Source organism: Balaenoptera physalus (genome assembly GCF_965194825.1).
Source record: "Balaenoptera physalus genome assembly, chromosome: 10".
Lineage (NCBI taxonomy): Eukaryota > Metazoa > Chordata > Mammalia > Artiodactyla > Balaenopteridae > Balaenoptera > Balaenoptera physalus.
The window spans coordinates 74,447,616-74,461,749 of record NC_138889.1 but is presented as its reverse complement, the minus strand read 5'-3'; the positions used below and the strand labels follow the sequence as shown (position 1 = coordinate 74,461,749).

General features: G+C 37.1%; 1 protein-coding gene across 9 annotated transcripts in view; it reads left to right on the top strand.

Moving 5' to 3' along the window:
• Positions 1–14,134, top strand: part of PIK3C2A (phosphatidylinositol-4-phosphate 3-kinase catalytic subunit type 2 alpha) — a 102,831-nt gene that overhangs the window by 57,328 nt on the left and 31,369 nt on the right. For 7 of the 9 annotated variants that reach the window (XR_014267912.1, XM_082476505.1, XM_082476504.1 and 4 more), the window contains 5 exons: positions 6,466–6,609; positions 8,208–8,256; positions 8,337–8,547; positions 10,588–10,710; positions 11,803–11,970. Coding sequence is in view for 8 of the 9 variants with exons in the window: in XM_082476505.1 (XP_082332631.1) it covers positions 6,466–6,609; positions 8,208–8,256; positions 8,337–8,547; positions 10,588–10,710; positions 11,803–11,970 (695 nt within the window). In the remaining variant the exon portion in view is untranslated. The remainder of the gene's footprint in view (positions 1–6,465; positions 6,610–8,207; positions 8,257–8,336; positions 8,548–10,587; positions 10,711–11,802; positions 11,971–14,134) is intronic. The other 2 variants (XM_082476506.1, XM_082476507.1) reach the window with 1 other exon arrangement.

Here is a 14,134-nt window from a genome sequence, read left to right as displayed (position 1 = left end):
GAGTTAGCTAGAAGATAGTTGGGAAGGGCATGTGAACAAAAGTACATAGGTGTGATACATATGTGGAAGTGTAAGCACTTCTCTAATACAAAGTGTGAAGTGAAGGTTGAAAGATGAAAATGGAGATAGCCAGATATAAATTACCACCATATAATTCATGTGAAGGAGTTTTACTTTATTCTCCAGATCGGGGGCCATATCCAGTCCACTTCCCATTCTTGTAAAGAAAAATTTGGGGGACACAGCCACATCCATTTGTTTACATATTTTCTATGACTGCATTTGTGCTCTAAAACTAAAGTTGAGTATTTGGGACAGAGACCATATGTCCTGCAAAGCCTGAACTATTTACTATTTTCATTTTACAGGAGAAGTTTGTTGACCCCTCCTATAGCCATTCAAGGTGTTTTAAGCAGAGGGTAGGAAGTGGAGTGGGGTGGGGTGGGTGACTTGTTTAGTCTTGAGCTCTGAAGTCACTCTGGCCAAACTGTAGAAGTTAAATTTAGGCTTGGCAGGATTGGTTTCAGGGAGACTACTTAGGAAAGTTTTTGATAGTAGTCCAGGTAAAAGACAGTGAGTGTGTTACCGGTAAAGAGGAGGGACTGATTAACAATATTTAGTAGATAAAATTGGTTAGATTTTGATAGGTAATGAGATGTAAGAGAAGAAGAAATAGTGTAGGATGACTTCCAGATTTCTAGCTACTGTTATACTTTTTATCAATATATAATTATGTTGATTTATCCAATGAATATTACTGAGTATCTCCTCTCTCAAGGCACTGCTGTAGGTGCTGAGGATGTGGCAGGGGACAAAAGAAACTGTAATCCTTGCCCTTTAGAGAATTTACATTCTAGTTAGAGGAAACAGACAATAAAATAAACTAACAAGGTATATGTTATATCAGGTGGTAAGTGCTATTAGAGAAACATAGAGGAGGGTAATGTTGCAATTTCAAATAAGGTAATCAGAGGAAGGCCTCATTGAGAAAATGAACTTGAGTAAAGAACTGGAGAAGGAGAGGAAGAAGCTACCTGGTTATCTGGGGGAGAGGTGTGCCTGGTATATATAAGGTCTGCTAGGCTAGAATAGAATGAGGAAGGGGGCAAAAGTGGAAACAAATCAATGAGGAAGATGTTTTTGCTAGTCACAGGAGAGAGAATGATGGCTTGGACCAGAAGTGATGAGACAGGGTTGAATTCTGTGATAATTTTGAAGTTAATGCTAGGAGGATTTACCAATAGATTGGATGTGGAGCATGAGAGAGAGAGAGAAGCATAATTCCAAGGTTTTCTACCTGAGCATTTGGAAATTTGGAGTTGCTTTTAGTGAGGTGTAGAAAACTGAGAGAAGAGCAGGTTTGTGGGGAAGATCTGAACTCAGTTTTGGACATTATGTTTGAGATGACTGTTATTCATCCAAGTAGTGATATTGAGTAGGCAGTTGGATATGAGTCTGGAATTTAATGGAGGAGATCCAGGCTGGAGATAATAAACTGGGGAATCATCAGAATATAAATATTTTGCAGCCATAAAACTGGATGAGATCACCAAGAAAACCACTGCAGGTAGAGAAAAAAAAAAAGTTCAAGGATGGAGCCATGGGTATACTCCCATCTTATAATAAAACAAAAAATCCACATCCCCCTGCAGCAATCACTCCACTTCTCTATTCTCCTTATAGCAAAACTTGAAAGTTAATCTTTTTTCTGCTTACACTTCCTCTCTTCTCATTCTCTTATGAACCCACTCCAACCAGGCTTTCATTCTCAGCAGTTCTCTGAAACTGCACTTAAGATCATCAAGGACTTCAATGATCATGATTCCAGTAATAAGTTCTTAGTCTTTCTTTTTCTCAACTTTTCTATCGTGTTTGATAGAGTTGATCATTTCTTCCTTCTTGAAACACTGACATGGCTTCTGGGATACCACATTCTTGGTTCTCCTACTTCCAATGTCTGCTCTATTTTCACTCTTATTTGTGGCTTCGGAGCTCCTTATGATCTCCTTATCTTCCTGACCTCTATAACATTAGAATGCCCAGGGTGCTCAGTTCTAGGACCTCTTTTCTTCTCTCTGTATTCACATCGTAGGTGATCTCGTTTAATCTCATGTCCTTAAATACCCTACATATGTTGATCATCACTTCAGATTCAAATGTCTATTACTTGACATTTTTATGTGAATGTCTGACGTCTCAAATTTAAGATATATGAAACTGAATTTTTATGCTACCCTTCATATCTATTCGTCAGTCTTCCCCTTCTTAATAAATGGCAACTCTGTCCTTCCATTTGCTCAGGCCAAAACCTTGTAGTCATATTTTATTTCTCAAGAAAAAGATATTTCACATCCCATATGCAGTCTCATTCCTGTCAGCTCTGCCTCGAAAATACATTCAGAATGTGACCACCCTTCATCACTACCAAAACTATACTCCTAGTCAGCTATAGAGTTAACAGCAGTTCCTTACTGGTCTTCCAGCTTCAACCTGTCCTTCTATAGCCTGTCTTCAATAGGCAACCAAAATTATCTTTTAAAAATAAATCACTAAATGCAATGTGGTATCCTGGATTGTATCTTAGAAGAGGAAAAATACATTAGTGGAAAAACTGGTGAAATCTGAAGAAAGCCTGCAGTTTAGGTAATAGTAATTTAATGAGTGTTAATGTCTTAGTTTTGACAAATTTAACATGGTTAGGTAAGAAGTTACTTAACCCGGTTTCCTTTAATGTTGAATGAGAACTCTCTTTACTATTCTTGCAACTTTTCTGTAAATCTAAAATTGTTCCAAAATAAAAAAATTATTTAAAGAAATGAATATAATCACAGAAAGCAAATGTAAAATAAGAGAAAATCAAAGCCAAAAGATGGTTCTTTGAAAAGATTAATAAAATTTATAAACCCTTAAAAATATTAAATCATGCCACTCTTTTGTTCAAAATCCTGTTTACCATCTCAGTCAGTAAAATTCAAATCCCTAATTGTCGCTTCAAGGCCCTACACATTCTGACCCACTACCTCTCTGATCTGGCTTCCTACCCCTTTCTTCCTTTGTTCTAGCTGATCTGCAGGTATGCTCCCCAGCTGGGACCCTTGTGCTTATCCCTTCTTTAAATGCTCTTTCCCCAGATACTTGCATGACTTACCCTTTCAGTTTATTAACGTCTGTGCTCAAATGTTGTCTAATCAGAGAGCTCTTCACTGACCATCTTACCAGAAATAGTAGTGACTCTCTATCATATTTATTCCCCATATTTTGCATAGCTTTATTGAGGTATAATTTATATACTATAAAATTTACCCATTGGATGTGTACAATTCAGTGATTCTTTTAGCAAATGCATAGAGTTGTATAATTGTCACTACAGTCCACTTTTAGGATATTTTCATCACACCCAAAAGTTTCCGTGTACTACTTTTCAGTCATTCCGCATTCCCATCCTCAGCCCCAAACCACTACTGATCTGGTTCCTGTCTCAGTAGATTTGCCTTTAATGGAGATTTCCTGTAAATGGAATCATACCTTATGTAATCTTTTACATGTGATTTCTTTTACATACCACACTGTTCTTAAGCTCTGTCCATGTACTATGTATCCACAGTTTTTTTTTTTTATTGCTGAATACTTCCATTGTATGGATATACCACATTTTATTTATCCAGTTACCCAATAACTGACATTTTGAATGTTTGTAGTTTTTGATTATTATGAATAATGCTGCTATAAACATTCATGTATAAGTCTTTGTGTGGATGTATGTCTTGATTTCTCTTACGTAGGTTTATGGGAGAGGTCAGGAAGTTGCAAAGTTTTGATTCCTCCTGGTCTTAGTTTTCTAGGGATAAGATGTTAATTTATTTCACTAAAATGAAGTTAGGGTGGCAGTAGGGGTTTTGAGGCAAGGAATAATGGTTGGCTTCATCTTCTAAGGGGAATGGGAAAGAGCTGACCAAGGGCTTGTAAAAGGAATGTTAAATGGCACGCAGATGCCTGCTGAAATTGGAGACTGTTGGATCTTTATGGTTGTGAGATTTTCTTTAGAAGAACTAGCTGCCTGGTAGAAGAAGCAGAGAAGTCTCTGAGCTCAGAGAACAGGTTTGGTCAGAATGAGGGTGTGAGGGCTGGAAGCAAAGGAGGTTGTGATCAGAATATGATATTGTGGTTAAGATTCTGATAGGGTACAATTATGGGGTTGAAGATGCTGTGAATTTTCCACATGGACATTTTTTTTTGGCTGTGTTGGGTCTTCATTGCTGCGCGTGGGCCCTCTCTAGTTGTGGCGAGTGGGGGGGCCACTCTTCGTTGCCGTGCACAGGCCTCTCACGGCGGTGGCCTCTCCTGTTGCAGAGCACGGGCTTCAGTAGTTGTGGCACGAGGGCTCAGTAGTTGTGGCTCACGGCTTAGTTGCTCCATGGCATGTGGGATCTTCCCAGACCAGGGCCCGAACCCGTGTCCCCTGCATTGGCAGGCGGACTCCCAACCACTGCACCACCAGGGAAGCCCCACATGGACATTTATGTAACTGACGCTTCTTATAGAATATAGAGATAAACGTCCAGAGCAAAACTAAGGCATGTAGTAGGGGAAGTGACTACATGTCAGTGGCAAGGCAGATCAGTCAGTCAGGGGCCAAGTCAGGCAACAGAAACTATAGTAGTTTTTTGAACAGGGAAATTTAAAGAATTGTTAATTAGTAAAAGGTAATTAATTACTATAAGGGGTAAAAGAGGACTAAAGCAGGAGTTGGCACATTATGGCTCACATGACAAATCTGGCCCGTTTTTGTAAATAAAGTCTTATTGGAACACAGCCTTACTCATTCATTTATGTTATCTGTGTCTGTTTTCATGCAGAGTTGAATTATGACACACTGGTTGACCCACAAAGCCTAAAACATTTGCTGTCAGGCCTTAAAAAAGTGCCAGCCTTGCTCTAAGGGGTCCAGAAGTAACAGGTGCAAAGAAGCGCAATTATCAATTATATGTTGAGGAGCAATGTGGATAGTGAAGGAACTTTGAGGACTTATGATAGAGCCTCTCCCTCAGCCCCAGGCTGATATTTGGCCTCTTTGAAGAGGGTATGGCTATCACAGGAGCACACAGGTTGCCTATGGCAAAGAAATTTGGTAGAGCTGTGAGATTGGAGGAGCATGGCTTGAGGGTACAGCTGGAGCGGGTTGTTGAGGACCACTGGGCTTCCATACTGAATTTCAAAATAGAGGACTGGAACCCTGATGAGAAGTACCTTCCTGCTGTTATTGCCTTTGAGTGTCCTTTCAGTGCCCTCTATTGACAAAACCTAACATTGTGCTAGCTGGCAAAGGAGAAATGTTTGTAAGGTCAAGTTCTAGTATCACAAAGTAGAGCAAAGAAGGGTGGATTTGGAACTGATAGACAATAAATTGATAACTGGCACATAAAAAATGATGGAGAATAGTATAGGAGAATGGCATGAGCCTCAAAACTAGAAAGGTTTTTGCATGAAGGTGGAAGAGCAAAAATAAGAAATACAAGTCAAGTAAGCAAAAATTGGGACCTTCGGGATCTGAGGACTGCAAGGTAATTGGGTATTTGAGAAAATGAGGTGGTTTCATTTACGCGTGAAGATGAAGAGAACATTTGTTTTATGGTAGCCAAGCCTCACAGGTGGAAAATTTTAAATGTTTAAGGGATGGTACAGTACTGAGTTTCAGCCCATTCTAACAGTACTTGGCATTTAAGTTTGGTGTAAATATTTGATGAATTAATTCATTATATAAGAATGTTTTTGTTTCTTAATGAGATATGTACTTTAAAATGATGACGGGGGAGTGGAGAAGGATTTTTGAATCATCCTCATCAGGTAAATTATTTTATAATATATTTGTACATGTATACTTATGAATCATGGTGAAATGAGCTGTGGTTGAATAGTAAGGAGGGATTGTCCTCACGGAAGTTTTTCATCAGACAAGACTTAGAAAGTGATGGTTGTATAGATGCAAATGATGCTGAAAAGTTGACTCACTTTTAGTTAACTGTTGCCCAGTATTATTAATTTGTGACCAGTATCTGAACAACCTGGTTTTTATACCAAATTTTTGCAGGAGAGCGAGAAGTGTTGATGTTTTTAATGTGGAAATTACTCCCAAATGAAAATTTAAAAGAACTCTAGCTTTTTTAAGTGATTTCATAATTTGTTAGTGATTTATTGCTTTTGCTTCTGATTCTAATAAGAAATTAAAGGCATTTGCATATGAATAATTGTACAGGCAAAGTGAAAATTAACCAGGCCTGCTTTTTTCCTATTTCAAAGTAAGTTATGTAATTGAAAAGCTATCTTGTTTCTTTTCTTTTTCATCACAAAAGAGTAAAGGATATCTGTTCTTAGGCACATCTAAAATGTCTGGTTTTTTACTTCATCTCTGAAATAGATCCTTTAAATTTCACATGCTTATGTTTATTTTACTTTTTATTTTTAAAGAACCAGCATAGAGTGGTAGATCAAGTAATTAAAGCTGTAAGAAAAATCTGCAGTGCTTTAGATGGTGTGGAGACTCTTGCCATTACAGAATCGGTAAAGAAGCTGAAGAGAGCAGTTAATCTTCCAAGGAGTAAAAGTGCTGAAGTGAGTATTTTTTAGTAATTAGCATTTTATCACGCGCAAATATGTACTTAAGTGAGCATCTGTCACTTAAACTGGGAGATTTTTGCTACTGCTAGACAAAGTGTTACCGTTTTTTTTTTTGTTTTGTTTTAAAATAAATTTTATTTATTTATGTATATATGTATGTATGTATGTATTGGCTGCGTTGGGTCTTCCTTGCTGTGCGTGGGCTTTCTCTAGTTGTGGCGAGCGGGGGCTACTCTTCGTTGTGGTGCGCAGGCTTCCCATTGCGGTGGCTTCTTTTGTTGCGGAGCACGTGCTCTAGGCACACAGGCTTCAGTAGTTGTGGCTCGTGGGCTCTAGAGCGCAGGCTCAGTAGTTGCTCCGCAGCATGTGGGATCTTCCCAGACCAGGGCTCGAACCCGTGTCTCCTGCATTGGCAGGCGGATTCTTAACCACTGCGCCATCAGGGAAGCCCAAGTGTTACCGTTTTAACTTTGGCTTTTACTTTTGAGCTGATTTGGTCACTTACTTGGTAAGGTGGGGAATTCCTAAGAGGAGATGGACTGCCTTGAACTTTGTGAGAGTTGACACTGAATAGGTGGATGCCCAACTTAACTTTTTGTGTGTAGAGGAGGAACTCTGGCAAAAATGAGTTGGTTTGGGGTTTTAAGGTAATACTACGCTTGAAGGACCTGGATAGTAATAGCTAACATTTCCCTCCCTCTGGGTGGAAGTGTTCATGATTGTCAACGGGGAAGTTCTACTTTGGACTATACCTCCTTCCTATTGGAAAGACCCAGGAGCCTCAGTAATAGTGACTTAAATTGCCTCAGAGACAACCAGGTTAGGAGCCCTCACTTGACATCATACTGTTGCATTTAGTAAAAGTTCTCCCCATGATGTTTCCACGGGGATTTAATTAACTATTTTCAGAGGGATGTTCCTAGCTTTGATTGGAAGGATGAGAGAAGGATCACAAGACATGATAAATTTAAAGAAAGGAAAAGTTATATTGATGGCATGTTCCTCAACAAATGTTTAGGAGCTAGCTTAATCCATTCATTCTCACAGAGAGCCTCTTCTTATGGTATATAGAAATTTGGGTCTCTCGTGTTTTGTTTGTTTGTTTGTTTTTTCCTTTCTTATTATGTGCTTGTTTTTATAAATTAAAAAATATGTCTGAAATCACTTGGAGGTGATAAACTGCCATGGTCCTAATGTTGTCTGAGGCCTCTATTCATTATATTCATTTGCTGGATAAAGGAGCAGAGAGTAGAAGGAGAGCTCAATTCAAATAATTATAAGAGCTTTTTTTGAGACACTAAATGGTAATAAGTAGAGTTTGGTTTCTTTAAGGATATGCTTATCATGCTAATAGTAGAGCAAGTAATGGAAATGCATTTTCTTCATATTAAAAATCATCTCTTTATTTGGTTTGGGATATTCATTTTCTTTTTGCAGTCTTTTTTTATTGTGTTATTCTGCAGATACTTGGGAAGTTTCTCCTATGAAGGATTTCTTTGATATAGAATTTAATAAATGTATTGAAATAAAAGGTAAACATTTTATATTACATCATGCGCAATTTTCTCACTGATTTGTATGTATGTAAGCAGGTGACTTCACTGTCTGGAGGAGGAGACACTAGCAAGAGTTCAACTAGAGGTATGTATTGAAGTTCCTTAAATTTTAGGAGTAATTGTTGCTTTTTCAGAGAATTATATTAACAATTTCTTTAAACCTAGGCTCACTGAATCCTGAAAATGCTGTTCAAGTAAGCATGGACCAGTTAACTGCAGCAATTTATGATCTTCTCAGACTCCATGCAAATTCTGGTAGGGGTTCTGTAGACTGTGCCCACAGTAACAAGAACATCAAGGAAGCATGGACCACAACGGAACAGCTCCAGTTTACAATTTTTGCTGCACATGGAATTTCGAGTAACTGGGTATCAAAGTAAGTAACTATTTAAAGAAGATATGTATAGCTTTACCTAGAAGCTAATCTAATCTTGAAAAATGTCAGCATCCACTGTTACCTTGGCATTTAAATGGATGATACGTGATCCACCAGATACCTTTGTGGTTTTCCTAAAAATTACAGAGATGTTTGATGCTATTCCAATAAAAAATATCACCCCCACTACATACAGAAAAGGCAGGAAGATATGTTTAAACTTACAAGGGCAAATGCTAGTTAATAAATTAGTCAATTTATGACTGCTATTTCTGCCTTTCCTTTAGAACCAGGGTAATGGGACTATAGCACATTTTTGTCCCCTCTTTAGTAGTTTACAATTTACTCTCTGCTAGACTTTGAAGTATGCAAGAGCATATTTCTTCTATTGAATATTTAATATGGGTTTTTCCTTTTTGATTTTTTTGTCAGTGCCAAAAAGTTTGCCACCTTCAACTTATTTGGAAAAGACTAGTATAAACTGAAAAGCCCAAATTGAATATTTTTAATGAAATTGTTTTATAATAGCTCTCTCTCTCTCTCTCTCTCTCTATATATATATATATAAAATAGCTATAAAATAAAGCCTAGTTATAGATACCAAACATAAATTCTGCTTTAGAACATAAACTGAGCATTAGATAATATATAATATAATGACTTGAAAGTGGTATATTAATTCATTCAGTAAATATTTACTGAGCACCATCTGTGGGCAGTGTTCTTAGTACTAGGGATTCAGCAGTAAACAAGGCAGCAAAAAATCTTTGCCCTCTTGGAACTTGCATTTAAATGGGTACTATTGGCATCTAAAGGTATTTCATTCTTTTAAATAGTTACAGGGATAATACCCTCCACATCCTCCATACAAAAACATGTATACACACAAATAAGTTTAGGGACACTAATGAGGAGAACAAATACTCAGTAGAAAACAATGCAGTGATAATTAAGATGGAAAGAAATTTAATACAATGCTGATTTTTATTTTTTTAAATTTTTTTGGCCACGCCGCACAGCTTGCGAGATCTCAGTTCCCTCACCAGGGATTGAACCTGGGCCACAGCAATGAAAGCTTGGAATCCTAACCACTAGCCCACCAGGGAACTCCCAATACAACGCTGATTTAAAAAGAGGTTGAGGGAATTCCCTGGTGGTTCCAGTGGTTAGGATTCCCTGCTTGCACTGCCCACGGCATGGGTTCAGTTCCCATGTTGTTGGGGAACTAAGATCATGCAAGCTGAGCCGCGTGGCCAAAAAAAAAAGGAGAAGGTTGAGAAAAGCAATTAAATAGTTAGCTATGTGAACCAGTGAGATTAGATTTGAAATATATTTAGAATGATTAACAGATTGTATGAACAAAATGGTTAATGGGTAAGCCTAGCAGTAAGTTAGAGTACTAGTAGAATACAGTTTTATTGAACCTGAAACTCCTGCCCTACAAGATTGCCTGACTGTATTACCCCGCTCTGTACTTGTAGCAGTTAGGGGCTAAATCATTGCTGTCCAGTGAAAGAATACAATAGCATCTGTCCCCATGGATGGAAGCCTCCTAATAGATTAGGAAGACTGGCTCAGTGCAAGTTAGGCCCATGCACCATTAATATGCTAAACTGACTCTATTTCAGTGGCTTAGCAAAGGAAAATTGCACCTAGGGGAGATAAATGTTTGTACTATTACTTCCTAGAATTTACCTAGAAATGAAGAATTATTCAGTGTCATTTAACTAAAATCTAAAGCTAGTAACTAACTGAGCACAAAATTGAGATAAATTCTCCAGCTGGTATCAATATGGCTCCTTTAGACTGGCACCTAGTGATGTATGTTCCCTTCGGTATTCCCTTTGCTATGCCTCTATTTTTGTAGGATTTGCAATAGTTAAATTTTAGATGTTTTTTCCATAAATTCAAGTGAATGGTAACCAAATTATTTCAGATAATAGTCACTTTTAGGTAAGAATGGCTAATGATACATATTTGATTAGTTAACTAATTTGTATTATCAAATAAAAATTAAATTAATCTCTTTTCTTTTCTCAGTTATGAAAAATACTTCTTGATATGTTCCCTGACTTACAATGGAAAGGATCTTTTTAAACCTATTCAATCAAAGAAGGTTGGCACTTATAAGAATTTCTTCTATCTTATTAAATGGGATGAACTGTAAGTGAAATTTCTGGCTTTTTATTCTTTCAGTATGCCCTGTTCTTTACTTTTTTCCATTTATGCATACAGCTTTCATTTTTAATTACAAGTTCCATTAAAATTCGTTAAATTCTTACTGATATCTTAAAGTCTCTTCTAGATACAATTCTATAGAATGGACTGAAATTCTCATTTAAAAATCTGAAATATTCTTTTAAATCTTCATATTGTTAAATTGCAGAACGTGCCATCAATTCTTCCTAGCCTTTGTCAAGTTAAAGTTACGTATAATTCTACAAAGATGTTTTTTTATAATATTGCTTTAGTTCAGTATTTATTCTGTAACACTGTATATAGGAAGCCTAGTTCTTGGTTAACAGATTTTAAAAATTATCTTAAATCCATGTACAAGATGGTATTTTACACTGTTAATATTTTTTAAATATTGTCTTCAAACTAAGGGAATGCTTTCATTATTTAGACAAGTAGGCAATTGCAGAACTTTTTACTTTTTATTCTGCATTTATTTTAATGGTTTCCTATTTTTCTTATATTTTTTTAATTATAAAAATAGCGCATGTCTGTCAAAGCAATCAAATAATACAGAAATGCATGTGGGGTGAAAAGCGTCACTTTATTTTTAACACTTAACCATCTCATCGCTCCTCAGAGTGACCACTGTTGGACTTATGTGTCCTTTCAGATTTTTAAAAAAACAAAAACAAAACACAGGTAAACATATATGTCTGTCTTTGTATGTATGTGCACACATAAATCTCAAATCAGAAATACTCAAACATTCATCTAGCTTTTCCTAAAGGAAATAAAAATGATTATTATTTTGCCAAGAAATTGACATTGCCAGTCTTAAGTAAAAGCATTAACAAATTTTTGAAGAGAGGAATGTTATGTGTTGGAAATTTTAATGAAATTTATTTAAGATTTTTATAGTATTTGTTAACGAAGCTTACTGCTTAAGTAAAGTTTACTCAGGATTAAAGATTATTTGATGAGTCAAATAAAATACCTAAGATTGTCAGTTTCGTTAAAGGGTTAAACTTCATATTCAATCTAATTTGTTTTTTCTATTAATACATTTTCCCCCCATAGAATCATTTTTCCCATCCAGATATCACAATTGCCATTAGAATCACTTCTTCACCTTACTCTTTTTGGAATTTTAAATCAGAGCAGTGGAAGTTCCCCTGATTCTAATAAGCAGAGAAAGGGGCCAGAAGCTTTGGGCAAAGTTTCTTTACCTCTTTTTGACTTTAAACGGTAAGTGTTACTGAGTTGTAATGGTGAGTTACTGTGGACACACCTGCAGCATCAGAATTGGCTAGAGAGTGGAGTGGGGAACAGTGACGTACGTGATGAGGTAATGAGTTGCCTCATTTTTTCCGATGTGATTAAAGGAGGTCATTTCAGATACACAGAGGAAACCAAAGTTGTACTGCTATAGTTTGAACATATCTATATGGGTATTCAAAGGATTGTTTGCCACTCACTATTCCAGAAGAAAAGCAGCAGCCTATTCATTCTTTAATTGTAATTTATGGAAAGCATTATGTTATGACATAATACTCGTGGTCTTACAAGTTCCTTTGATATATTTAAAAAAAAACAAAAACTCCACTTTCCCTCTTCACATCTCTTCCCCATCCTTCTCCAGTTTAAGAGTCTACAACTGCATATTATTCCCTTTACCTGACTGATCTACCCTTACTGCTGTGGACCCCTGGCCTTTAATCTTCAGAAGTCCCACATGTATGCAAAATTTATTGATCCTTAGGGTTAAAGGAATTCCTTTTGAGCTTTGTGTCTACTAATAGCCATTGCGATAATGTAGCTGACCTTTCAGCTGACTATTTTGATTATGTTTTAAGTAATAATATGTTCCATGAGACCATCAAGCATTTTCCTAAATGAAAAAAAATTTAATTGAATAAGTTTGGAATGTTTGATATAGCATGTGATAACATTTTGGAGCATGATAATGGACATTAGCATATTAAAGTGTCTCTAAAGTTCTGCAGTCAAGAAGCCTACTGTGTTTAATAATAATATTACTGTAATTACAAATACATAGCATTTACTGCATGCTGGGTATTAGTCTGAGTGCTGTATACATAGCCTTATATACCTCACAACAACCCTATGAAGGGAGGCATTATTATTATCCCTTTTTACAGAGGGGAGAATCAAAGTGCCTTGCCCTTGGGCGCTTAGCTAGTAAGTGGCAGAAGTGGGATTTGAATATAGGCAGTTTGGCCCCAGGGTCTGTGTTCTTAACATTATCCTATACTACCATTCTCAGACTTATTTGATACCATGGTACTTTTTTTGTTCTAGAATACATCTTTTAAAATATTGTGTCCCATGGGACAGTTTTGGGGAAATGACGTAATAACTGATCTATTTAACCTACAATAAAACAATTAAAAAATAAGAGTTAAAAAATTCTGCTAATCTAGTTCTACTTCCTATTTCCTCTTAAATGACAAACACAGTTTGAATTTCCAGTAATCATTTTAAAAATCATGTGGTGTTTGAAACACTGACTTCATAAGTTTTGTTTTTGAAATATTCTTTTCTCGTGTACTTAAATATAGCATTTATTCACACATTTTTCTTTTCTTATAGTCACTCCCCCTATATGTGAGGAGGCAGTTTAAGATTTTTTTATTCTATAACTTTTGTTGGGCTCAAATTTTATTTGACACCTGACATAATTCTGAACTGCCAAAGGCTAGATAAAAGCAGTTGAAGAAATTGCTATTAGGACTTCCCTGGTGGTGCAGTGGTTAAGAATCCACCTGCCAATGCAGGGGACCTGGGTTCGAGCCCTGGTCCGGGAAGATCCCACATGCCACGGAGCAGCTAAGCCCATGCGCCACAACTACTGAGCCTGCGCTCTAGAGCCCGTGAGCCACAACTACTGAGCCCACATGCCACAACTACTGAAGCCCGTGCGCCTAGAGCCCGTGTTTCGCAACAAGAGAAGCCACTGCAATGAGAAGTCCACGCACCGCAATGAAGAGTAGCCCCTGCTCCCCTCAACTAGAGGAAGCCCGCACACTGCAACCAAGACCCAACACAGCGAAAAAATAAAAAAATTAAAGAAAAAGAAATTGCTATTAATGATGTATATTTAGAACCCTTTGCTAAATATAATCCATGACTACTCTAAAACAGAATATTGGCCACATAAAGGAGGAGAATTGTGTTCTCAATTGTCTTTTTTTTTCCCCCTATAAATTTATTTATTTATTTATGGCTGCATTGGGTCTTCGTTGCTGCGCATGGGCTTTCTCTAGTTGCGATGAGCGGGAGCTGCTCTTCGTTACGGTGCACAGGCTTCTCATTACAGTGGCTTCTCTTGTTGCGGAGCACGGGCTCTAGGAGCGCGGGTTTCAGTAGTTGTGGCATGAGGGCTCAGTAG